The following is a 27,521-nucleotide window of genomic DNA, read 5'->3' on the forward strand; positions in this document are numbered from 1 at the left end:
CCCTCCCTATGAGTACACTCACCACCTGTCCTTGACCCAATCCCTCCCCTGTCCCTCTCCCTCCACTCTGAGTATACCCACAACCTGGTCCTTGACCAATCCCTCCCCTGTCCCTCTCCTCCCTCTGAGTATACCCACAACCTCGTCCTTGATCCAATCCCTCCCCTGTCCCTCTCCCTCCACTCTGAGTACACTCACCACCTGCCTTGTAAAACCCAATCCCTCCCCTGTCCCTCTCCCTCACTCTGAGTATACCCACAACCTGGTCCTTGACCAAATCCTCCCCTGTCCCTCTCCCTCCACTCTGAGTACACTCACCACCTGTCCTTGACCCAATCCCTCCCCTGTCCCTCTCCCTCCACTCTGAGTACACTCACACACCTTGTCCTTGACCCCAATCCCTCCCCTGTCCCTCTCTCTCTCCACTCTGAGTACACTCACCACCTGTCCTTGACCCCAATCCCTCCCCCTGTCCCCTCTCCCTCCTGAGTACACTCACCACCTGTCCTTGACCCAATCCCCCCTGTCCCTCATCCCTCCACTCTGAGTACACTCACCCACCTGTCCTTGACCCCAATCCCTCCCCTGTCCCTCTCCCTCCACTCTGAGTACACTCACACAACCTGTCCTTGACCCAATCCCTCCCCTGTCCCTCTCTCTCCACTCTGAGTACACTCACCACTGTCCACCAATCCCTCCCCTGTCCCCTCTCCTTGACTCTGAGTACACTCACCACCTGTCCTTGATCCCAATCCCTCCCCTGTCCCTCTCCCTCCACTCTGAGTACACTCACCACCTGTCCTTGAACCAATCCCTCCCCTGTCCCTCTCCCTCCACTCTGAGTACACTCACCACCTGTCCCTTGACCCAATCCCTCCCCTGTCCCTCTCCCTCCACTCTGAGTACACTCACACCTCCTTGACCCAATCCCTCCCCTGTCCCTCTCCCTCCTCTGAGTATACCACCACCTGTCCTTGACCCAATCCCTCCCCTGCTCTCTCCCTCCACTCTGAGTATACTCACAACCTGTCCTTGACCCAATCCCTCCCTGTCCCTCTCCCTCCACTCACTCTGAGTACACTCACACAACCTGGTCCTTGACCCAATCCCTCCCCTGTCCCTCTCCCTCCACTCTGAGTACACTCACCACCTGTCCTTGACCCAATCCCTCCCCTGTCCCTCTCCTCCAACTCTGAGTATACACCACAACCTGTCCTTGACCCAATCCCTACCCTGTCCCCTCTCTCTCCACTCTGAGTACACTCACCACCTGTCCTTGACCCAATCCCTCTCCCTGTCCCTCTCTCTCCACTCTGAGTACACTCACCACCTGTCCTTGACCCAATCCCTCCCCTGTCCCTCTCTCTCCACTCTGAGTACACTCACCACCTGTCCTTGACCCAATCCCTCCCCTGTCCCTCTCCCTCCACTCTGAGTACACTCACCACCTGTCCTTGACCCAATCCCTCTCTCTCCCTCTCCCTCCACTCTGAGTACACTCACCACCTGTCCTTGACCCAATCCCTCCCCTGTCCCTCTCCCTCCACTCTGAGTACACTCACCACCTGTCCTTGACCCAATCCCTCCCCTGTCCCTCTCTCCACTCTGAGTACACTCACCACCTGTCCTTGACCAATCCCTCCCCTGTCCCTCTCTCTCCACTCTGAGTACACTCACCACCTGTCCTTGACCCAATCCCTCCCTGTCCCTCTCCTCCACTCTGAGTACACTCACCACCTGTCCTTGACCCAATCCCTCCCCTGTCCCTCTCCCTCCACTCTGAGTACACTCACCACCTGTCCTTGACCCAATCCCTCCCCTGTCCCTCTCTCCTCCACTCTGAGTACACTCACCACCTGTCCTTGACCCAATCCCTCCCCTGTCCCCTCTCCCTCAACTCTGAGTATACCCACAACCTGGTCCTTGACCCAATCCCTCCCCTGTCCCTCTCTCTCCACTCTGAGTACACTCACCACCTGTCCTTGACCCAATCCCTCCCCTGTCCCTCTCTCTCCACTCTGAGTACACTCACCACCTGTCCTTGACCCAATCCCTCCCCTGTCCCTCTCTCTCCACTCTGAGTACACTCACCACCTGTCCTTGACCCAATCCCTCCCCTGTCCCTCTCTCTCCACTCTGAGTACACTCACCACCTGTCCTTGACCCAATCCCTCCCCTGTCCCTCTCCCTCCACTCTGAGTACACTCACCACCTGTCCTTGACCCAATCCCTCCCCTGTCCCTCTCCCTCCACTCTGAGTACACTCACCACCTGTCCTTGACCCAATCCCTCCCCTGTCCCTCTCTCTCCACTCTGAGTACACTCACCACCTGTCCTTGACCCAATCCCTCCCCTGTCCCTCTCTCTCCACTCTGAGTACACTCACCACCTGTCCTTGACCCAATCCCTCCCCTGTCCCTCTCCCTCCACTCTGAGTACACTCACCACCTGTCCTTGACCCAATCCCTCCCCTGTCCCTCTCCCTCCACTCTGAGTACACTCACCACCTGTCCTTGACCCAATCCCTCCCCTGTCCCTCTCTCTCCACTCTGAGTACACTCACAACCTGGTCCTTGACCCAATCCCTCCCCTGTCCCTCTCTCTCCACTCTGAGTACACTCACCACCTGTCCTTGACCCAATCCCTCCCCTGTCCCTCTCCCTCCACTCTGAGTACACTATGACCCAATCCCTCCCCTGTCCCTCTATTCTGAGTATACTCACCACTTGGTCATTGTTGGCTTTACTGTAACAGAAGGCCAGTAGATGTTTGTGTAGAGAAGACAACAGAATATGTAGGTGAGGGGGTGCTAGGGGTTGATGTATATTCCCCTCCATTGGTTTATCCAAATTCTTCTCATACTCATTCAAGGACTGTTCCTGAAATACAATAAATCAGGTCATACTTTAACTTAATCTGCTCCTGTTATACAACATATCAAGTCGTGTTAACTTAATTTTCCTATAAACTATCATTAACACATTCTGCATTCGTATATTACAGAGTGATCAGCCTTTGTGGGTAGGTATTGATCGAGAAAACGATATGAATTGTGCTTACAAAATAATGACATAACAATCGATACCTACACTCAAGGGAGCTAATTCTGTAATATGCAAAGACAGAATATGTAATAGATCAATTGTAGGGCCTTTGCCTGGTATAAGAGGTTGCTGGGTTTAGCAAAAAGTCTAGCAACATAAGAGTTTGCAAGTTAAAACTACAGTTTTAACTATATTTACTAATTACTTATACCAACTACACTGACATTTCTCAATTACCATTTATGCAGAACTAACCGTTTCATGTGCCAGATTCCGGAGGATAGTTTTCATCAGGATAGCCGCCAGCTGAAGATCAGACATACCAAACTCGCGTGGACTTGCCACCATCCCCATGTCAGAGGTGAAGCCGAGCAGTGAGGCGATGTGTCCGTTATCCTGTAGACTTGTCAGGATTATACTTAGCTGCATTTGCTAACAAAATTAAGGAAACATATCGATTCAAGATTTTCTTAGTAACAGCACAAAAGAATGAAAATTCAAAGTTGCTGGATACTGATCATTACATACTGTATGCAAATGGGGTAATCATTGTCAAAATTCAATATCTAAAACTTACCGGGTAATTTTTGTTTGAACCTTAATTCTTTAATCATGAAAACTTTACCTTAAGTTAAAACCTATTTTCTTCCGTTTTTCACTTATGAGTTAGACAAGAATCAAATCACATCTCAATGTTTTTATAACTAAAAGACTTAGTATCTCAACACCATGATAATTTATTATTATCTCAATGCCATGGTACCTTACCTGCCCTTGTGATAGACTTTCCCATCTATCTTGCCCTTGTGGTAAGAGTGAATGGAGAAGTTCCATTCTCTCCCTAAGGGGTGGCAGCAGCAATGGAGCTCCAACAGAAAGGGTCTCTGTCACAATCTACAAAACAATCACTGTCTCTTTTAACATCACAAATATAACATTACATATTGAAAGATAGCCTATAAAATACTTAGATCAGTAGAAATTATAGTTTCTGACATGCATATCTATTCTTCAGAGAAGAACAAGAATAGGAGACTAGTCAAACAAATGCTGATGTCCTTGCTTATGGAAGGGACCTGTTGTCATATTTTTCTCTGATACTACAATTCTCATATTGTTCGAAGAACTTTTGATTTTATTCATAGCTACATGTGTGTATTATAATTACATTGCAGATTAAATACATAACCTATGGACTTACCCCATGTATGGTAGCTGGCATGTTAGTGTCTATAAGTCTGAACAGGAGATTTCTGATTGGTGCAGCTTGCTGACCCAGAAACACATTGGTCATCCCTCCAGCTACCGCCAGGGACAGATGGGTGCCCAACATCTTCAGACAAAGCTGGACAAAATGGTGATGATCACTGCAATATAAATAGGGACATTATTGGACTCAACGTTATACCACAAACTTCTGAGATATTTAAAAAGACACTAATTTTAAATACAGTATAATAGTTCTTTCTATTTGCTGGATTTTTAATTTCAACTGATTGGAGGATTCATCCAAACTTGTGAAATTTAATACCTAACTGAACTGATCGAAATCATGGTTTTGTGTCTTTATAGTACTAACTGTTTGGTTGTGAAGGGTTTGGGCGGCTTATCCTGGTCGAAGCCATCACAGTAATGCTCCAGGAATGATCTCAGTGTAGCAAACGTGGCCTCCTGTAGGTCTACACAGAATGGTCTGTGCCACGCAACTACATGTCTATAAACAAATACATCAGTTATATCTGACATACAATCCTAATAACATTTAACACATGGTAGTGAAATGTTTGGAAATTGAAATAAAATTATTAATACAGGTTTAAACATAATGTTGCATTTTGAAAGCTTCATAAAACTATAAATATTTAAAGAGCTCAGATCCAAAATTAATGGAAAACTATTAACCTTGCCAAATTAAAAGGCAGTCAGCCTATAAAAGACTATTTTTTTCAAGTTCTAAATATGAATTGAGAGTTTGAAGCTTCATTATATTATCTTATATCCTTGAAAACAAGAGTTTATAAATAAAAGAAAAAAGAACTAAGCCACAGCAAAAGGCATAAGTAATGGACTACACACATACTGTGGGAAAGATCATATTACAGACCTGTCGGTGGGGAGCGAGGTCCAGGCCACACTATGGGAGGTCCCCGCTGATATCTGATGTACACTAACACCCTCAAGACCCAGGACTTTCTTTGGCCGTGTGATGGGACTCTGGGCGTGGCCCTGACCACACTGGCCCATAGCATTGTTACCCCAGGCAAATACCTCACTGTCTACAAATAGGAATACATAGAATTGTTACCCCAGGCAAATATCTCACTGTCTACAAACAGAAATACATAGAATTGTTACCCAAGGCAAATACCTCACTTTCTACAAATAGGAATAAATACATGTACATAGCATTGTTTCCCCAGGCAAATACCTCACTGTCTAAAAATAGGAATATATAGCATTGTTACCCCAGGCAAATACCCCACTGTCTACAAATAGGAATACATAGCATTGTTACCCCAGGCAAACACTTCACTGTCTACAAATAGGAAAACATAGCATTGTTACCCCAGGCAAAAACTTCACTGTGTACAAATAGGAATACATAGCATTGTTACCCCAGGCAAATACCTCACTGTTTACAAATAGGTATACATAGCATTGTTACCCCAGGCAAACACCTGTCTGTCTACAAATAGGAATACATAGCATTGTTACCCCAGGCAAATATCTCACTGTCTACATATAGGAATCCATAGCATTGTTACCCCAGGCAAATATCTCACTGTCTACAAATAAGAATACATAGCATTGTTACCCCAGGCAAATATCTCACTGTCTACAAATAGGAATCCTTAGCATTTTTACCCCAGGCAAATATCTCACTGTCTACAAATAGGAATCCATAGCATCGTAACCCAGGCAAACACCTCACTGTCTACAAACAGGAATATATAGCATTGTTACCCCAGGCAAATATCTCACTGTCTACAAATAGGAATCCATAGAATTGTTACCCCAGGCAAATATCTCACTGTCTACAAATAGGAATCCATAGCATTGTTACCCCAGGCAAATACCTCACTGTCTACAAATAGGGATACATAGCATTGTTACATACATGTACATAGCATCACTACCCCAGGTGAGCACCTTAATGTCAACAAATACAAAGGAATACATACATTTGATGCAGTGGCCCACTTCCTTTATACTGAGTGTCAAGCAGGAGCAATAATATTTACTACATTTATAAAAGAGCATCGGAAGAATTGGAATGAATCAGGAATGTCTTGAGAAAACCTATAGTGTTAATTATGTTTATACCAAATTTATATTTTCCTGTCTGAATAGTTGCTTGTAAAGCATTAAGCATATGAAATTCATATGTTGCAAAAAGTTTCAATTGCACTTTTCGAGGTCTTCAGCAAAATAATTTCTAAATACATAGGTCCAAATGATCCTGAACTACTAAAACTTAATTGTTTGAAATCTGTAAAAAACACTTGACAATGACCTGTATGGCATTTGACTTGGTATTCTCTGAAAAGCTAACACGTTCCTTTAATCATTTTATGAACATAATATATCAATATTATATAATTTTAATTAGTATTTTAAGTATTTTTCTCCACCACTTTATTTCATGTTGGTCAAGCCATTTCATTTTTTCAAACAGCTGAACCATCTACCTACCATGTGACAATGCCAGGCAGTGACTATCTCCGAAGGCAATGTCTACAATTCTCTTGGATTGTAAGTCCTCCACCAGGCGAGGCTTAAGGGCAGTAAAGTCTTCAGACCCGCAGCCAAGACAGGAGCCACAACCCCAGGCATAAAGCTGTAACAAAGACGGTCACACATTTCTATAATCTTCAGCTAAAATAAGACCTCTTATAGCAGGAGTAAGAGCATGCTATAATTAACTTCTATCTTTCTCACATCTCTAAAGGTGAAACATAGGTCTCTGATAGGTGATGAAGGCGAGTACCAGTAAATATGTTTTTTAATTTTATATTTTCCCTTATATATCCTCTCATAGACCAAATATTGACAGTACAAAATCTTTCATGAAGGTTATTATGTACTTGACAGACCCATGTGATATTATTTTTTTCTTTCATACTTACAAATGATTATATCTTTAAATTATTGCTTACAAGCATTCTTGTCATACAATAAACACAGACGCATAACCCCGATTCAAACAAAATTTGTGAGATTTTTTTATCAGTTTTACATGCACTTTGTCAATGATTACATTACGCCAACCTGTCCTGTGAAGGTGAGAGCCATGAACTGCGTGACTCCCACACACCACCTTCCTTTATTATACTTACCTGTCCTGTGAAGGGAGCCATGAGGCGTGACTCCCACACACCACCTTCCTTATATTATACTTACCTGTCCTGTAGAGGTGAGAGCCATGAGCGTGACTCCACACCCACCTTCCTTATATTATACTATGTAGAGAGCGTGACTCCACACACCACCTTCCTTATATACTTACCGTCCGTAGAGAGCGTGACTCCCCACCACTTCTTTATAACTACGCCTTTAGCTGACTCCCACACACCACTTATATTATACTTACCTGTCCTGTAAGTGAGGCGTGACTCCCCACACACCACCTTCCTTATATTATACTTACCTGTCCTGTAGAGGTGAGAGCCATGGAGGCGTGACTCCCACACACCACCTTCCTTATATTATACTTACCTGTCCTGTAGAGAGCGTGACTCCCACACACCACCTTCCTTATATTATACTTACTTGTCCTGTAGAGGTGAGAGCCATGGAGGCGTGACTCCCACACACCACCTTCCTTATATTATACTTACTTGTCCTGTAGAGGTGAGAGCCATGGAGGCGTGACTCCCACACACCACCTTCCTTATATATAAACCAGCAAACGCTTCAATCACTTTTGGCTTGTACTGCTTGTTGGTGTCTCCATGGCCTAGTTTTCCTGTAGACAAACAAACAAATTGAAATCTTATGGAATATTACATATTCTCTTTAGCTTGATTGGTTGAGCGTCATACTCCAGAGGTCTCGAGTTTGATCTATGGCAGAGGCAGTGATTAAATTTATTATAAATCCTGCACCCTGTTGCACATATCAAATGTAATTAAAAAATTTTATGTATCAAAATTAAGCAAAATATTGTCACAATAACATTTTTGTAACTAAACTATTATGCAATTATTGAGAAATTCATTGGTGAACTTTATGTATGGGGGCTATTTTGAGGTAAATGTGCCCTTTTGATGCATTTCCCCTAATCTCTATATACATCACAAATATGCAGAGCATCCTAAAAGGGAGTTGTCCATCTGTACACTTACCATTATCTCCACCCCCAAAGGACCAGACAAGTTTTCCGTCCTGTGATATGGCCATGGTATGCGATCCTCCACAACTGACCTGGCCTACACAGCCTATCTCAGTCACACGAGTCGGGAAACTCTTACCGTTACTGCATCCATGACCTGTAATACAAGTTAAAAAGTGCAATAAGATCTGTGTTTTACATCTGGTAGTGGTCCACTAGTTATACCATCATGTACTTATGCTTCTGATTACAGACATCAGTCTGCAGGGCTCGCTACAAAGTCCACTTGATAAGTTGTGACTCAATACTATCTAGGTTCATAAACCAGTTAAACAATTCAACTCGACATGTGATATGCTTTACTAAATGTTAATGAAAAATATTTACAGTATTGGACCCAAGACGTACCCATTTCCCTATAAGCGCCCCTCCCCCTTTTGAGGCTTGCTCGGGCATATATAAAGACCAAAACTGTAAAGGTTTGCAATAATTCTGCCTTATTAAGCACCTTTCCATTTCTAAAATTTTTTAAATGCCCTGGGCGCATATTGGGTCAAATACGGTAATATAAGCATTTGCCTAATGAAAGCAACACAATGCTCAAATATATTATCAGAAAAGTAACAAATTCAATCATTGGTATATGTACCTAGCCGGCCGTAGTCGCCTTCACCCCAGGTATACAGTTCACCATCCTCTGTCACAGCCGCACTGTGTCTATAACCAGCTGATACACTCTTCACAATCTAATAACAACAAAACAAAATTGTTAAACAAACCAAAAAAATCGACAGAATTAACTCACAGTTACTTATTACCAGGGAGATAGTAATCGCATACAATATAAAACTCAATCAATCAAATATTTAAGATTATTATCACAGTAACCTGCTGACAATCCTCACCTTTCCAGCCAGCGGTCCCAGGACAATCTTCGGGTATTTAACCGTACAGCTTGACCCGTGACCCAGTTTACCATAGTCTCCTACAAACCAATAATAAATCCATGGCTAATTGAACCATTTGTAATGTTATCTTTAAGACTAAGTTCATACAGCATAAATGAAAACATGGTTGGCGTTCATGAAATCTCTAGATAACATCTATCTTGTCTTTGATAGTGTCTACTGCCAATAGTCACTATTCTGTCTTTGATTATTACAGTTGTCTCCCTTGTGGGTAGACAGTGATTGTGACTTTATTATTCTGTGAGCAAAAATTATGTTGAATTCTCTGAAAATATAATGTTACACTCGACATGAAAACATAGTGTAACAATCAATACCTACTCACAAGGGCAGATAACTATGTAATATGCAAATACAGAATAATACACAAAATGACTTGTATCTTTACTTGGCATTATTGACAATTTAATTACAGAATTCAAAAGTAAATAAAAACTATCATACCCATAAATTAAACTGTTTTGCAGAAATGACTTTCTATTGATCTCTCAGCAATATATGAAGATGCATCATCATGTGCATATTTTTACATACTATTTTGTTGAAGCAATAAAAATGTTTCACAAAACATAAATTGAAAAGTTTATTTTTGTAAGAAATTTGAACACCTTATCAAACATGAATGTATTTACTAGACAAAAAGAAATAATTCTTTTATTCTATGCTGTATCCAACACAGGGGGTGTCTATATCTGTTTGTCTGATAACCTGAAGAGCCAATGGATGGGTGATAGTGTTTGCTAAGAAATTTCATTGTCTTTGTTATTTTGCTTATATCTGTTCAAGTATTGTCTCACCATCTCCCCAGCTGAATATTTCACCATCTGTAGACAGAGCCAGGGTGTGTCCATCAGAACCTTTAGAGGATGACACTTTCTTTATTTTCCTGCTGGGTTCGAAGTTGAGTTTTTTCGGTGTAGTTTGGTTGTTAGAGTCGCCCAGACCTAGTCGACCATAGCTACCCTTACCACAGGCACTGACCGATCCATCGGTGTGGATACCAAATGAGCAAAACTGACCAGCCTCGATCTGTAACAGATGAGCACTCCACCATTGTCTCATTTACTCTAACAAAATGTACTTTAATTATACACAGACTGTGTAGTTAATATCCTACTGATAATATATATATATATACAATGCATGATTTTTATTTTATATAGCAGAAGTTCAAGAAAAGACACCTTGGGAAATACCTGCATATTTTAACTTGATGACTACCGAACATGTTAAAGTTGAACAAGAAAAACACTACCTACTTAACCAATTCACACCCAAGGCTCTTCTAAATCAAAGACTAGACCAGTTCATTATACAATTCCAGGGGTGAATAAGTTCAGCTTGTTGCTGACTATGTGAAAAAGATGAATATGAGAAATAACTGCCTACTTATTAATAAACCTGTAGACAATGTGTACAAATGAGCAGGAAAAGTATCAATGCCTACCTGCTGGCAGTCGGTGAATGCTGAAGCTTGTTTCGGTGAGAGTATTTTTTCCTGTCGATCCTCAGCCAATTGGTGACTACTGTTACTACCCCAGATAAACACGTCACTGCTGCCTCCCATGTTACTGTTGGAGGTCATCGAGTTATTGGAGTTCTCATCAAGTCCAAGGCAGCAATTAGTCTCATAATCAGCAGCCAGACTGTACAGCTGTAACAAAGAAAACAAAAATATTGGTATGCAGTATAAAATTTGTCTGATTAATAACCATGTAAAAAATAGTTTTATCGTGACCTCACTGATTTCACTAAAGATTTCAGATTGAAAGTTAATTATTCCTAAAAAAGTTATTCCATGAGTTTGGTGCTCTCATTCTTTTCTCCTAAATTATATCCGACTCCTCTCCATTGAATTCATAGAGCCAAAATATCACAAATTAAAAGGATATCTTAAAAGAATGTAGGCTAATATCAGGTGCAACACTGTTTATATGCTCATTTGATCTTTGATCAGATCTCTTGCAATAAATTCAGTAGAATTACAGAGTATACCTCCTCTAACAGTACGACGGCAGCTAGGTAAAGAGGGACTAGTCCATTCTCATCTACAGGTGGATTCCGTGCAAACATAGAGCTTAACGTGGGTGGTCCTCCCTGTAAATAATGTCAATAGAATTTCTTACATCACAAAATTTACAACCCAGCACTAGGTAGTTCAGATCTTATCAGTTACAATTATGTTCATACATACTTTTATGTATATAGATCTATGTCAATTACATGTCCAAAGATAACAGGTACAATGTATTTCTGAAACTAGTGTTTTCTATTTTTGGCTCTTGCTCGACATAAATGCCTGTGATAGTCCACAGTGAAATACTGGCAATCTTAAAGGCTAAATTGACCTGGTAGATATTTGTTTTCACAAAACTCACTTATACTCTCACATCTACAATAATGCATTTATTTTAAAACTTGATCTGTGACAGAAAAATACATTACCACTGAACTGATCATCTGTGTAACGATGCTAGTGAAGAACTGCCAGTTGATTTTCCCTGCCTCCGGCTTTTCCTCCTGTCCCTTCTGGTCACACAGAACTGTTACAGATGTATGTAATGCCATATCAACCCACTCAAGAACGTAACAAAGTGAGCCTCGCTGAGCAGCAAGGGATATCATAAGTTCTGAAGCGAGGCGCTGACCCTCTAAATCGGCTCCTGACTGTGGACTGGCTGCTTGTCGTAAGAAGTTGTTAACATCATTCAAAGATTCAATACCTAAATGGGTGAGCTTAGCTTCATTGGCAAGAGACAGTGGCGGGAAAGATGATACCACAGAAATAGCCGTTTGTAAAATATCATTACAGATACAAAACTGCTGCAACTTTCCTGCTAACATCCAATTCTGTCTCAGTAATGAGAACAACAAACTTAACCCCGTTTTGACACCCAGTTCCAACAAAGCTGTGTTTCTCTGTGATTCTGATGGAGAAGAAGCCATTCCTCCTAAATTCTCAAACATTTTTCCCGGTCGCCTGCCTTCTATTACCTCAGATTTGTCATTTTGTGAAGAAGTAAGACATAACTTGTTATGATGTTTAACAGAAACAGCTGTATATATTCTCTGCAGGACTACAAGTCTTTTGTTTAAAGATTTTGAAAAATTTGATAAACTGCATACAGTTTTAGCTATATTGAGTTGGGAGCCCAGCAAGGCATTAATCAAATGTTCTTGTTCGTCTGTTGTAACAATGTCATTATCAAAATCTGGTAGTGCTGGTCCTCGTAAGTTGATAGCTTGTAAAGGTAATTCTGTCACCTCCTTATTGTTAAGTAGGCGCTGATAACAGCCGTCCATTCCACTGGGCATCGCTATCATTTCACAGTCTTCCAATACCCAGCTGGAGTGGAAGTGCTCCCCAAACTTTGAATGGATATTTGTGTTTACAGCCATCTTCTCTGGAAAAAAAACAAACCAGTGAATCAAAAGGTAACCAAATCAAATTTAAAGGGCCCATAGCCATGCAGTAGGGTATCTCAATGGATACCCAATAGATAGGGATAGATACTGTTAAGAACAAAACGGTATGATACCTGGTAACCATACTGGTATCGATGAAACGATATACCCAAAAAATGGCCATAGGCATACTGATACTTTTGAAGAAATATTCTGGTTATCTAACATACTACATATAGAATTCATTTTATTTTATATTGTTAACGCACAAGTTGTTGTGCAGACTTTTCACAGAACTTCAATACTTAAATATCATGTTCTTATTACACACAGTGCCTTTCTCCTTCATTTAGTCACTTTTACATGTTCTCATCTACATCTACATCTACCAAATAATCGACCTACTTCATCATATTGAAGATCATGTCGATATTGTTGAAGGTGTGGCTATGAACAGGGGAAGAGAAGAAAATAATTAAATTAGAGATGAGAGACGAGTTTTGAAGGAGTCAAGCGACTTTGAGATTACAAGATCTTGCGGAAGAGAGTTCCAGTCTTGAATAGTGCGGTGAAAGAAGGAGTGTTTGCGAGAATCAGTTCTACAGTAATGTATTTGGTATGCAAGCTAGCTTTAAGTGTATGGGAGTGTCTGGTAGGGCGTAACTGTGAGGTCAAGTATTGGTCTTTTTTAATAGCTACTATATATATATGCCGTGAGTGATTTTGAAAAGCATAGTAAGCCGTGCATGTTTCTTCTAACCCCTAAGCTAGGCCACTCTAGGTGTTCAAGCATGTCACTAACGCTTGAGGTGTTATGGAATCTGTTAGTGACATATCAAGCAGCTCTGCCTTGGACCATTTCTAGCTTATTAATGTATGGGTCCCACACTGTACAGGCATATTCAAGTGTGGGACCTACTGAAGACTAGGGGATGCTACCATCAATACCCCCAGATCAGTACTTAACAAAACAACGACCCAAAAGAAACATCAAAGCTAAGTATTACGAAAATCACATCAACACAAATGTTGTTGAAAAAAATGTCACCAGAAATTCAAAACCCCTCACGGTACCGACACACAACTGTTAGCAATACAGGAATTCCTTCTTTGTGCGTACAGTCATTGACTGGAACCACTTAGAGGAAAAGGTAGTATGTGCCCCCAACATTGGAGGCTTTTAAACATGCCCTGTAAGATTCTCTCTCTACCGTTGTGTTAAAACCGGAAACGGGTTCTACAACGTATCATATATAGATATAGAAAGATTTGTATGCTTGTTCTTTAATCTTTTTTTAATTAATTTTGAGGTTTCGTCTAATAAAGCCAATGTTGAATTTCATCAATCATTAAATCATGTATTCATTATTTTCATATATTGATTATAGTATCAGTACATTTTAAAGTAGTATGTACTGTACCAGTATTTTTTTTAAAATTAGTAAGTAACGATATGTGTATCATTATCGGGTACCGGTATCCAACCCTATACCAGTAGAGGACCTGTATAACGTTTAGATGTCATAGATTTGAACCCATCTCTGGTGTCCATTTTTCCATTCCTCAAGTCCTTAATTACAATAGAATTTATTTGTTACAAAAATCAAAAGACAGATCAAGGATTTATAAGTGAGAAGGATTCGTGACTGTCTCTTTACACTACTAAACACCACGCGAGACGCCTATGAACCGGGAATAAAAACCATTTTTCTCAACAAATACTTGTCTTATCAAGTCAAACGAAACACCAATGTAAAGTTTATTAATTTTCACAACGTTTATTACTTGCTTTAAGGACGTAAGATTTAGAAGATATGTCTAAAATTTTCGTTAAAAAATACGACAGCTCTTGAAATGACGGCCCCGCTTCAGAAAGAAAGACGGTAACCCTTGCACCCGCAAGCTACATCAAAGGCTGCGCCGGCGGATATCAAAGGAAAACGGTCGTCGCCCGACGTCACGGTCATTGCAAAAACACAAAAGCTCCTACGTTGTACTCCCCAAAAACCCAGTGTGACTTATCCTTCTCATATACGTCCTTAGACAGATAGAATTTCCATTAATACCTCTATTTTTCTGGGTTTTTTTGTTCAGTTTGCTTTAAGTCTAAATTGAACATCTGATAAGAAACGAATGCAAAAATTTGGTAAAAAGAAATGGAAATGCATTCACGATAAAGTGGAGTGAAGCCATTTTTGTCTTTACCAGAAGGTAGGCCTACTACAAAGTCAAACAAAATTTAACTCTGTTTAATATTTCTTTCGCTAGCAAAGTTCGAAAATTAGTTAAAACAAGGACGTATTTGTCATCTATGTCCTTGGTTTAATGTTCTCGATCTTTTTTGTACATACCACAGTGGTAAATAACGTGCACACGACTCGACTCCTACCCAATTTTACCTCTGCTAAGTCCTTTGATCTTCAACGAAAATGTCTTTTAGACACCGACGTCGTATCAGGAAATATTACACTCAGCATTTCCTTAAAGTTGCAGAGTCTCATAAATCCTATCCCATGATTGCCAGGGTTGTTTCTAAGCGTTTTCTAAACCATATTCGATTGCTTAAATGTTGATAAAATGTTTCCTCTGCAAAATTTTGCAGACATTGATCGCTTTCACGAAAGCGCTTGTTTGTTATTTGGGAAGTGCTAACATCCGGATTAGCCTGGATTGCCTGGCGTAGTTTTTCTACTCTCCGCTAGGCTTCGCTCCGTAACCAGAACATATATCTTTGTCTTCTAGACTACTCCAAGTGCCATTATTTACATCTACTGTTCATGTACAGACAAACCGTAATTTCAAAGTAGTAAAGAAAACAGGTGTAGTTTTAATCATGACATAAATATATTTTTAATTCCTGAGGGAGGGATTAATGTAAGGTGTCCTGATTTTAGTTTGCTCCCTTTGCTACCAACGATTGTTTACAAATGGAGGACAGTGCAAGCAGTTTACAGAAGAGTGATTGATGAATTTGGTTAAAACAGACCTTATATTACAAAATGAGTAGGAAACCAACACAGAAATCAGGAAGCGGGGCTAAGCCTAAACAGGTAAATTGCTTTTAAATAGTATGACAAGATCTTACAACAATTCAGTAAGTTTCTAAAATAAATTGAAAATGATAACTTCAAAGTTTAGTAACAAGATAAGCCTTTCACTGTTGATAGATATTGCTCATGATTTCATTGTACTGGCTAAGTTAGCCTACTCTGATTTTAGCAAGAAACTATCTGGAATGATGTTAACCTTTAACTTGAAAAATAAATCAATGGATTGATTCATCATCATCATCATCATCATCATCATCATCATCATCATCATCATCATCATCATCATCGTCATCGTCATCATCATCATCATCATCATCATCATCATCATCATCATCATCATCATTATCATCATCATCATCATCATCATCATCATCATCATTATCATCATGATCATCATCATCATCAAAATTGTACATGTTAATTACATTGTGAATGACATTTTTTCTAATGTATTGTAAAAGGAGCAGGTCGGTGTGGCTTGTACAGAGTGTTAAGTACGGTCTCTGTCACTCAGCTGACGGAGCATGCTTCTTAGGCTCAGTCGGTAGAGCCGTAGGTTTCCACACCGGAAACCCGGGTTCGATTCCTGGTCGGGGCACTTGACAGGAATGTGTATTTTCCCTGTTCTTCTACATTAGCGCCCGATCTGGCTGCTACATTTTCTCCTCTCCTGTTGCAGAATTGGTTAAAGGTGGTTAAAGAGTCTTGGGTTGAGATTTAGGAAATCTCAAGAAAAACAGGGGGAGTAGTGTAAAAGGAGCGGGTCGGTGTGGCTTGTACATAGTGTTAAATACGGTCTCTGTCACTCAGCTGACGGAGCATGCTTCTTTGGCTCAGTCGGTAGAGCCGTAGATTTCCACTACGGAGACCTGTGTTCGATGCCTGGTCGGAGCACTCCATAGGAATGTGTATTTTCCCTGTTCTTCTACAGTATAAGAAATGACAGTGTTTTAAATTATTGTATAATAAATGGCAGTGTACAGTGATGACCTTGTATAATTATCATCATTTTTATGGATGATATAGATGCGGCTGATGATGTCATATGTAATGTTATGTTTGATGACAAGATGATATCTGTGATAACAGTGATGATGATATTAAAATACATGCATGTGTATGTAGTGATGATATTCTAAGCAGAGTGATGATGATGCAAATTGAGTGATAATGTTAATGTGCATAAATGCAGCTATAGTGATGATGCTTATTGAGTGGTGATGATGATAATCAAATATAATTTGTTAATGATGATATGATGATTAGGCCTACTGAATGATGCTGTATATAGAATGGGTAGATGCATGATGATGATGATTAATTGAATGAAGATAATAAATGACTTTTGTGCTGATGTCTGATACATACAGAAAAATTTGGAAAAAAAAAAAATTTAAATAAAAAATAAAATGATAGAGAGCACTAGTCTACGTACGCAACATTTAAACTTGTAGTGCACTACATTAAAACTATAGGTAAACTATTCAGTCAGGTGTGATAATACCCCCCCCCCCCTCCCTTTTATATATTTACAGGTAATGGGCAGACACCTGTGGTAGATACCCGGTACCTGGGATTTTTACCTATGGACATACCTTAGACAGTGTATCAAATATAGAATCTAAGTTGCTTTTCTGTCTTATTTTAAACTTGCAATTGTCTGATTATTTTTTTCACACATTAAAAATATTTAGTGTAATATTAATATGCATGTCTATGAGACTTTATTGAGTGTTACTAGTTCAGTCAGTATTTAATCAGATACATTGTACTTCAACAGTGTAATTCAATTATCTACATGTATTGTTAATTACTTGCTTATAAATACCACTAATTTTAGTTTTTACACATGCATCTATATCTAATGTGATACTTTTAACAAATTCAGTAGCAACTCTAGGCACACAGGCCTATTGTCGTGATCACAAGGCTATTCCCCCTCCTTCCAAACCCCACCACCAGAGTTGACACCTTACCTGAGATGATAATCGGTCAGGTGTTACAATTGTAGATACCTTACCTAGGTATTTCTCTGACTTAACCCCAGGGGGTCCATTTAAAGCCGATAGCATTCATGCTGTGACAGTCTCTGTACCTGTATAACGTTATGATCAGCATGATAAAGTCTACTAGTCTGCAGTACTCTTTGTGGTTGTGTTTCAAACAAAATAAAAATAATTAATAAAAAGAAATACCAGTAATAAGACAAAAAAAAGATGTCTGTTTAGGGTTACATTGGAAAATAATAGGGTCTGTCGGTCGGTCGGATTTTTTTTAAGTGTCTTTCACTCTAAAATAATGGCCAGACCCGGAGTCTGAGACTGAAATCCAGACCTTTAATTTTTTCTTAGATTAGGGTCAGTCAGGTAACCTTAAACAGACATATTATTTTTTTGGCCTAATAAACATACCTGTATGTGTATTTCAAACATGCCAAGACTATGTCTCCTGATCATTATGTAATATTTTTGATTTACCTGATATTACCATTATTCTTTTCATTTACATGTGTGATATATGTTTGATTGTAGAGTTCTGGCCGAGGAACAGCAGGTAACCAGGCGTTGGTCGTGAGAGGGAGTGGGAATCGACAAGCTATGCAGCTTCCTAAGGGAATGCAGCCAATCCCAATGAGAGAGGAGGGAGGCATGCTGGTCCCAGAAGGTATAGTTAATTAGCCCAGATTTCTTGACACAAAGTTTTGACTGATTTTTTTTTTTTTTTTTTTTTTTCCAAGCATTTGGAGCAAAAAATATTAAAACACATCAGAATTGTTTGTGTTCAGATGAAGTTGAAATAAAATGCTTTCAGTTTGTTATATATTTACTTGCTCTCTCCAATATAGCTCTCAACTCATTCACTCTTGAATTTCCAAAATGGGCTGGTCTTAGCCTTTGATTTAGAAGAGTCTAAATGTGTCTTCAGGGGTGAGCAAGTTAATTATAATCTCAAGCATTGCAGCTAAATCAGTATTGGGGTTGGAAGTGTAACACCCATCAGAAAATTGTTAAACTCTACCCCTATAGTGGCATATAAGAAGAGCTCCCACTATGAACTCTAATGAATAAAATTATTATAGGAGACAGGTTCAACACAGAATACTTAGGTTAGATTTTGAGAAAATATTTACAATGTATTATTTCAACTACATGCACAAGTGAGTCGTCAATGGAAAAAAAATAAATGGGGACTTATTCACTGAAGGTTAGTTACCACTGTAATGATCGAGCACTAACACAACCAGTAAAATTTATATTAATTTTCAATTCTAAAATGTTTGTGTATTAATTAATTGATTTTATTCGTTGTTTCTATGCATGGTGTTGCTTGGCCTACCCCTGGTAATTGTTTTTAACTGTGGATGAGCCAAGATTGACAAGGTTTTGTACATCTTCAGGTTACACCATGAGGAAGATAGAACCAGCCAAAAACTATGATGTGGTGTCGTTTGCTAAGGCTATGAACCAGGACTTTGCTCCTAGAATGAAGAAGCTGTTTGACCCGGAGACAGAAGCTGCACTAGAAGCTCAGAAGACAGGTAAAAGATAATAACCAGTGATATGACCATCGTCGTTTACCCACGTTAATCAGCCTAAGGCCATGCTGCAGTCATTTGTAGTCTGGTCCAGACTATTGTTTTAATTGTATTGTTACTTTCTTTGCATTTTGTGTTTCCTGTATTATGAAAATACTTCTTTGAGTCAGTATCTGATATTGTGTATGTAAATCAAATGATTTTCTGTACATCCAATGCTATTCTGTCTTTACATGTTGCAGAGTTACTTCCCTTTCAGACTGGTATTTATTGTGACATCATTGTTTTGTGGGCAAAATTCACTTCATTTTCTCAGAAAAGTATGATGATTCTTACACTCATAAACTGATGACGTCATAATCAATACCTACCCGCAAGGGCAGATAATTCTTTTATATACCAATACAGACTAACAACTAGTCATAATACGTTTATCAGTTTCATATCCATCAGTCTGATTTAGGCTAATATCTTATGTGGTACAATGTAAATACATGAACATTGATTATTTTCCATCTTATTTATAGGTATCTACATAGGATGGCGTTGTCCTGAGTTTAAACATGACTGTCAACGTGTGAACAAGATGTCCAAGTGTTTCTGTGGTCACCTACTGGGAGAACATGCTCAATACACAGGTAAGTGTGGATGGAAAGGTTTTCATGGCCTCCACTGAAACAGATTCAAATACAGAACATTTCACTTCATTCTCTTTGTATATATGGAAGGTAAAGCCTGAGCCTAAGTCGATTTGTTCTCTCCTACTTTTACATATAATACTACTTCTGATCACTGGATTTGTAGCTCTTCTGCTTTGGAAACTCTTCCATCTATGAGGTGGAAGATCTTCTGAGAAAACTTCTCTTCTTAAAGATCTTAGAAAGAGTGCCAAAATCTAGTTGGCCTCTGTCTTTGTCACCTCTATATAAAGATGGATAAAGATATCATGGGATCCCACATAGCCAAACCCAACATATTCGACCTAGCTGGTGTGTCAAACCATTTGGCTGTAAACACCACTTTTTCTAGTTTGACTGTAAATGGCTTACATAGCATCAGATTTGTCACTTATCATGAAATTAGGATGATCAAATCCATGATATGTGATATATGTGACAAAAATCACATCATAATATATGATGTTAATGGTGGAACTAATCGACGGTAAATTGTATGTTTGATCACCATCCTTAGATATACAATGTACCTTAAACAGGAGTCAAATTAACAAGGAAACATTAGTTTGCTTTTTATGAAATCAACGTACAAAGCGTATGTTATAAAGTGATGAAATTACATTTATTACAGCAAAAAGTATTCGAGTGAAATGTGCACAGGGTGGTTGTAAGTGTCAGGCGTTTGTGTGGATACCGTCCCGTCCAGAAGATGTCGGCGAGTTCTGGCACCAAAGACGACGAGATTTTGACCCTAGTACATGGCGTGCCAAGTGTCGGTGTAAACATACACACGAGGAACATGATGCTGCTGGCTCAAGACGCTGTAAATCTAGAGGTTTGTCTACAACCATTACACTTTGTGTTTATACCATCTACAGTAGGAGCAGAAAAATGCTCAGTCAGACTGGGGCTCAAATCGGTGTAGCCTGGTCGACAGCAAATGACCCAACATATACCTGGTATCACACACATTTGGTGTATTAAGAACTGATAAACTGAGCTATAATTTAAGAGAGTACTGGGTACTCTTATGTAAATTTTTGCAGGTTTGATTTGAAAATGACATTTAATTTCTGTTCTGAAAGAAATTTCACATTTAAAACTATAAGCTCATCACAGAAATAGTTTGCTCTCATATTATAAATGAAGACATAATCAGCTTATTTATAGCTTTAGTAATTATGATGTATTCTTGATATAATTCCAAGGGTGTTCCTGCGGCCATTTCAATTCTAACTTCCTATGTGCTGCCTGTGATAAACACTGGGAGAATCATGAAACATTCTTTGAGAGTGAGCAAGACCGCGTAGAAAAAGGACTACCTTATGGTAAGTTTAGCATTCAAAGCAATTAAAAAGTAACTCTAGACAGATCAATACAAGGAAGTTTGGGAATTAAATTAGAAATGGAAACAACTAATGGAATCATTGGTTTACATTATGTATATATTTACCAACATGTTCATTGATGAAAAGTCATAATAAAGAAACAATGAGAACTTTAATAGGCCCACATAATTAGTATTATAATAAATAAATGTTGTTAGAAATTTTTTGAACCGATGATTTATTTCCTTGATTTCATCGTTACAGGAGAAATGTACTTGCCATTTGCCGAGATGCCTGATCTACGTAACATTGCCCTAACAGGCCGGGAGGATGATGATTCCCAGTACTTGGCCCTGACTCAGGGAGAGGGCTCTATACCCAGGAACTCTCGACCTGTCGGTAACAACGCTCCTGTAAACTTTGGGGGAACTTCCAAAAGTGGCTTCAAACCTGTCTATGACTGATTGTTAGAATTTTCATGACTCTAGCCTGTGTACATGTATTTAAATCTGTTGAAACACACTACCAGTATATACTGTATTAAGTTGCACTGAATTTTGAATGTACATGTAGTCTTCAGTTAATGTTCACCTTTATCTTGTGTATCAGCAACAAATGTTGTATTCAAACTTGTTATGTACTTGAAAATAGTTCGGCTGGTAGTATTATTTTGACATGTAAAAATGGTGCTGATCAACATTTTTATGTACCTGGTATTGTAATTTAAATGGTATTGATATAGGTGTTCAGGTTCCAGCTATTTGTTAACTATCTTAAAGATATGGGATACTTTTTCCCAATGTCTACACAGTAGTCTATTTAGCTATTGATTGGCATATTTTATATAAAGAGAGATGAAGTCTTCGTTGATCTAATGTGACTGTCTTTTAGTTTTGTTGGCACCATCCGTCATGCATTGTCCATTATATAATTCATGGTGCACTAGCTATACTTAATTTCTATTTTCAACTTCTTCTAAATACAAAATGGGCAAGGAACCAATTTAAAATCTAGGCCTGTTGTATGTCAGCATGATGACCATCATGTGAGCTCAAATAAATGATCTTATCCTTCATCGGTAAGACCTCAACTCAAAAGGGTTAAGTGTTAAGACACAATCTAGAGTTTGCTGTGTCTAAGCAAGAGACCCAGAGATTTGACACCTTCAACAAGTATTAGGCTTAGAGACTTGTGGTTCAAATAAGGACGCTATTGTTTGTCTGTAATATTTATAGACTAGATTGGCAATATTTATATTTTTTTGTATTCTTACTCTGAAAGGTATAAGCAATTAGTGATATGGTGGAAATTATCATGTTTGTTTTTTTCTATTTACAGTATCTTATGTATATATTTGTATACTTATTAAATGTTCTTGAAAATATTACGTATATAAATTGGTATCTATACAGTTGTCAAACAAACCAAGTAATAAAGGATTTGTGTCCTTTTGAAAGAAAATACACTGTATTTCATATGTAAATTTTACTAAACGTCGAAAACTGTCATACAGTAGGCCAACTATATCCCCCACCCTTGCTAACTTCACTTTTGGGGAGGGAGTATAATTAATATAAAAGTTTCATCTCTTAATAACTATTCATTAGTGCCTTTTAGGCTGGTAAATGATATATCTGTACCATTCTGATCTATCTGAGTTACTTCCCTTTGTATCACTCTATCAGTACTGAAGGAATGAAAGCATTCGGCAAGCCTCGGCCATCACCGGAATTGGCTGAGGTTTATCGAAATGGGAGTGAAATGCAGGGAAGTAACTCTGATAGACTAGAATGAAATTCCGTCCTTAATATTTATGTCTGTGATATTATCATAATGTTGTCGGTTTTAAAGTTACAAAGAAAATGTATATTCCTTGTTTACAATTACTGACAATGCACAGTATCATCGCTTTTATTGTTAAAGTAAATAATGTTTTATTTAAGTTTTTTAAGATACTATATTTTTCGTCCGTCGTCATGCGCCGTGCGCCGTCCGCCGTCCGTAAACTTTTCACATTTCAATCTTCTTCTCAAGTTTGACCAGTGCGATTTGGCTGAAACTTGCATGAAATGATCCTGACATGGTCCCGACAAAGTGTTCTTATTTTTCGGGTCGATCAAAATCCAAGATGGCCGCCACAGCCGCCATCTTGAAAACACATTTTGAACTTCTTCTCAAGTTCTACCAGTGCGATTTGGCTGAAACTTGCATGAAATGATCCTGACATGGTCCCGACAAAGTATTCTTATTTTTCGGGTCGATCAAAATCCAAGATGGCCGCCACAGCCGCCATCTTGAAAACACATTTTGAACTTCTTCTCAAGTTCTACCAGTGCGATTTGGCTGAAACTTGCATGAAATGATCCTGACATGGTCCCGACAAAGTGTTCTTATTTTTCGGGTCGATCAAAAATCCAAGATGGCCGCCACAGCCGCCATCTTGAAAACACATTTTGAACTTCTTCTCAAGTTCAACCGGTGCGATTTGGCTGAAACTTGCATGAAATGATCCTGACATGGTCCCGACAAAGTATTCTTATTTTTCGGGTCGATCAAAATCCAAGATGGCCGCCACAGCCGCCATCTTGAAAACACATTTTGAACTTCTTCTCAAGTTCTACCAGTGCGATTTGGCTGAAACTTGCATGAAATGATCCTGACATGGTCCCGACAAAGTGTTCTTATTTTTCGGGTCGATCTGAAATCCAAGATGGCTGCCACAGCCGCCATCTTGAAAACACATTTTGAACTTCTTCTCAAGTTCTACCAGTGCGATTTGGCTGAAACTTGCATGAAATGATCCTGACATGGTCCCGACAAAGTGTTCTTATTTTGCAGGTTGATCCGAAATCCAAGATGGCCGCCACAGCTGCCATCTTGAAAACACATTTTGAACTTCTTCTCAAGTTCTACCGGTGCGATTTGGCTGAAACTTGCATGAAATGATCCTGACATGGTCCCGACAAAGTGTTGTTATTTTTCGGGTCGATCCGAAATCCAAGATGGCCGCCACAGCCACCATCTTGAAAACACATTTTGAACTTCTTCTCAAGTTCTACCAGTGCGATTTGGCTGAAACTTGCATGAAATGATCCTGACATGGTCCTGACAAAGTGTTCTTATTTTTCGGGTCGATCCAAAATCCAAGATGGCTGCCACAGCCGCCATCTTGAAAACACATTTTGAACTTCTCAAGTGCTACCAGTGCGATTTGGCTGAAACTTGCATGAAATGATCCTGACATGGTCCCGACAAAGTGTTCTTATTTTTCGGGTTGATCCGAAATCCAAGATGGCCGCCACAGCTGCCATCTTGAAAACACATTTTGAACTTCTTCTCAAGTTCTACCGGTTCGATTTGGCTGAAACTTGCATGAAAGGAGCCTGACATGGTCCCAACAAAGTGTTGTTACATCTCTGGTTGATCCCCAATCGAAGATGGCAACCATGACACTATATCTAATTAATTTCCTATATGATTATTGCCAAGGTACTCAGATGACCGTTAAGGCCCATGGGCCTCTTGTTTTTTAAGATACTATATTTTTCTTATTTACATTGTTCAGAAGCTTCTGATGTTGTGATAATCTCGTTTTCTTTTACATTTAATTGATCTGATCTACATGGAAAGAAAGTAGTATACATGCAGGTATATTTTGAATTGGTTGTGATACATATTTACAGACTTAGATGTTGCTGTTATACATAGTCATGTTTGTTTTGTTTATGTTTTGTTTCCTGTTTGTATACATGCTATTAAATGTATTTTACTGGAATTTTACCTGGTATCTATGAATGACAGGATCTTTTTAATTTCACTCTTGCCAACACAATTGAATTTGTGTTTAGTAGTGTACAGCATAGTCAAAAGTTGAATTAAAAGAAATTATATGTGTGTACATGTATATCTTGCAAAGAATCACACACATATCAGTATATATGTACAATTTATATATTATATACCCTATGTGTATTGGAAATTTTTAGATAGCATAGGTTTTAATTATAATATTTATTTTCTCAATTTGCATTCAATTCAATCTTCTATTATCTTAATGACAAATTTTATATGGAAATACATATCAATATGGTATAATGACTTAATTAAAAAAAAGATATTTGATGATAAGGATGATTAAGACAAAATATCCAGAAGTTTTAAGTGTCAAAAATATATGTTATATACCTTCACAAAACCTTTGAATTAAGTCTAGATATAATCTGTATTATATCATTATATTTTCACACTTAAGTATTATGCTGTACATGTATCCATGCACATCTGAAATAAGTAACCTGTGTAGAGAATATACACATGCTCAATAAACAATGTTATGCTTATATTCACATGTTTTTATTAATGTGTTGATTCAAATTGATGTTCAATATCTATTAATAGAACAAGAAAAATCATTATATAATAAAGATCCACTACCTTTCCGAACCGGCTTTTAAATTTTAAAATGGGAATGTAAAACAAGATCGATAATTTTGTAGAGTCACAAAAGTTATTAGTTAACTGTCTATAATAGTCGTATCATCATCTTCTAAACAATTTAATTGAAATATAATAGAAGAATGATTTTTAATAACGCGGTCATCTTATGTTTCCCACCGTCGTCCTAAAACCGCATGGTAGTCGATTATAAATGTACCTGACCGCAAAACAGCAAAACGAATCTCCACAGTTGTCATATATCATGCAGGAAATCTTGTATATGTTTGGTGTTGTTACCTCATCTTAGGCCATCGAAATGTATTTTCTTGTTATTAATATTTATAAGAAACCTTTAAATTTTGCTCCGGAAAGTTTAAGTGGGCCTTTAATTTATTTAGATATCATGTGATTCAGAAGCTCGAATTATTTCCAATATTGAACATCATATTGTTGTAAGTTTTAGTGATATTACGGTAGAATTTGTTGAAAGCCATAAACACCTATGAGTTACCCTAATGTTGTCTATGTATGGAACATTCTGATATTAATGTTTCAGGAGAAGTAAGTGTACCTTGTAAGCTGAAAGATATTTTTACAAATTTTAATAAAAATTTATAAAACAAAGATCTATGTTGCCATTATCGAAATTTCTCTTTTTGACGCTGACAATTAAAAAAAAAATATTCTGCTAGAAACTGTAAGAATAATACTATGTTTACCATATTTGCCAATAGATTATTATCATATTTTGGAAGTGCATTAGAAACACTTGCTATCGGCGCTGTGGAAATTGATAAAAACTTGCTAATCGTCTATAGACATATTTTTTGTGTACAACATTAGATCTACTATCAATCGAACACGGCAACTATTTACCACTTATACTATCAGACAAATCCCATTACCAGCAAAGATTAGCCTCTGTAATTCTAACAACTACCACCTATAGTATCAGAAAAGTCCCATTACCAGTAAAGATAAGTCTCTGTAATTCTAACAACTACCACCTATAGTATCAGAAAAATCCCATTACCAGTAAAGATAAGCCTCTGTAATTCTAACAACTACCACCTATAGTATCAGAAAAGTCCCATTACCAGTAAAGATAAGTCTCTGTAATTCTAACAACTACCACCTATAGTATCAGAAAAGTCCCATTACCAGTAAAGATAAGCCTCTGTAATTCTAACAACTACCACCTATAGTATAAGAAAAGTCCCATTGCCAGTAAAGATTAGCCTCTGTAATTCTAACAACTACCACCTATAGTGTCAGACAAATCCCATTACCAGTAAAGATTAGCCTCTGTAATTCTAACAACTACCACCTATAGTATCAGACAAATCCCATTACCAGTAAAGATTAGCCTCTGTAAATTCTAACAACTACCACCTATAGTATCAGAAAAGTCCCATTACTAGTAAAGATAAGCCTCTGTAATTCTAACAACTACCACCTATAGTATCAGACAAATCCCATTACCAGTAAAAATTAGCCTCTGTAATTCTAACAACTACCACCTATAGTATCAGAAAAGTCCCATTACTAGTAAAGATAAGCCTCTGTAATTCTAACAACTACCACCTATAGTATCAGAAAAGTCCCATTACTAGTAAAGATAAGCCTCTGTAATTCTAACAACTACCACCTATAGTATCAGAAAAGTCCCATTACTAGTAAAGATAAGCCTCTGTAATTCTAACAACTACCACCTATAGTGTCAGACAAATCCCATTACTAGTAAA

General features: G+C 38.5%; 2 protein-coding genes across 4 annotated transcripts in view; one reads left to right on the forward strand and one right to left on the reverse strand.

Annotated features, from left to right (window-relative positions):
• LOC138333339 (probable E3 ubiquitin-protein ligase HERC1) overlaps positions 1-15,363 on the reverse strand; it is a 71,501-nt gene extending 56,138 nt beyond the window's left edge. The window contains exons 1-16 of one of the 3 annotated variants that reach the window (XM_069281656.1): positions 15,149-15,363; positions 11,790-12,748; positions 11,340-11,441; positions 10,792-10,998; positions 10,142-10,373; positions 9,282-9,361; positions 9,026-9,122; positions 8,390-8,533; positions 7,883-8,010; positions 6,738-6,882; positions 5,149-5,320; positions 4,624-4,758; positions 4,246-4,411; positions 3,813-3,938; positions 3,300-3,476; positions 2,724-2,879 (exon numbers count right to left, since the gene is read on the reverse strand). In XM_069281656.1, coding sequence (XP_069137757.1) covers positions 2,724-2,879; positions 3,300-3,476; positions 3,813-3,938; positions 4,246-4,411; positions 4,624-4,758; positions 5,149-5,320; positions 6,738-6,882; positions 7,883-8,010; positions 8,390-8,533; positions 9,026-9,122; positions 9,282-9,361; positions 10,142-10,373; positions 10,792-10,998; positions 11,340-11,441; positions 11,790-12,743 — 3,021 coding nt within the window. In that variant the 5' untranslated portion in view covers positions 12,744-12,748; positions 15,149-15,363. The other 2 variants (XM_069281657.1, XM_069281658.1) reach the window with 2 other exon arrangements.
• A 95-nt stretch (positions 15,364-15,458) lies between these two features.
• On the forward strand, positions 15,459-22,313 carry LOC138333341 (protein FAM221B-like). The gene is made up of 7 exons (XM_069281660.1): positions 15,459-15,799; positions 18,331-18,463; positions 19,197-19,337; positions 19,862-19,972; positions 20,643-20,846; positions 21,220-21,339; positions 21,604-22,313. Exons 1-7 carry the CDS (start codon positions 15,749-15,751, stop codon positions 21,801-21,803), a joined length of 960 nt encoding a protein of 319 aa, XP_069137761.1. The 5' UTR covers positions 15,459-15,748; the 3' UTR covers positions 21,804-22,313.
• The last annotated feature ends 5,208 nt before the right edge of the window (positions 22,314-27,521 follow it).

Source organism: Argopecten irradians, chromosome 10 (assembly GCF_041381155.1).
Source record: "Argopecten irradians isolate NY chromosome 10, Ai_NY, whole genome shotgun sequence".
In the NCBI taxonomy this organism is placed as follows: Eukaryota; Metazoa; Mollusca; class Bivalvia; order Pectinida; family Pectinidae; genus Argopecten; species Argopecten irradians.

Coding starts and splice junctions, on each gene's coding strand:
- LOC138333341 (XM_069281660.1), top strand. CDS start 15,749: ATGAGTAGGAAACCAACACAGAAATCAGGAAGCGGGGCTAAGCCTAAA. Junction 18,464..19,196: donor AGGCATGCTGGTCCCAGAAG/GTATAGTTAATT, acceptor GTACATCTTCAG/GTTACACCATGAGGAAGATA. Junction 19,973..20,642: donor AGAACATGCTCAATACACAG/GTAAGTGTGGAT, acceptor CATTTATTACAG/CAAAAAGTATTCGAGTGAAA.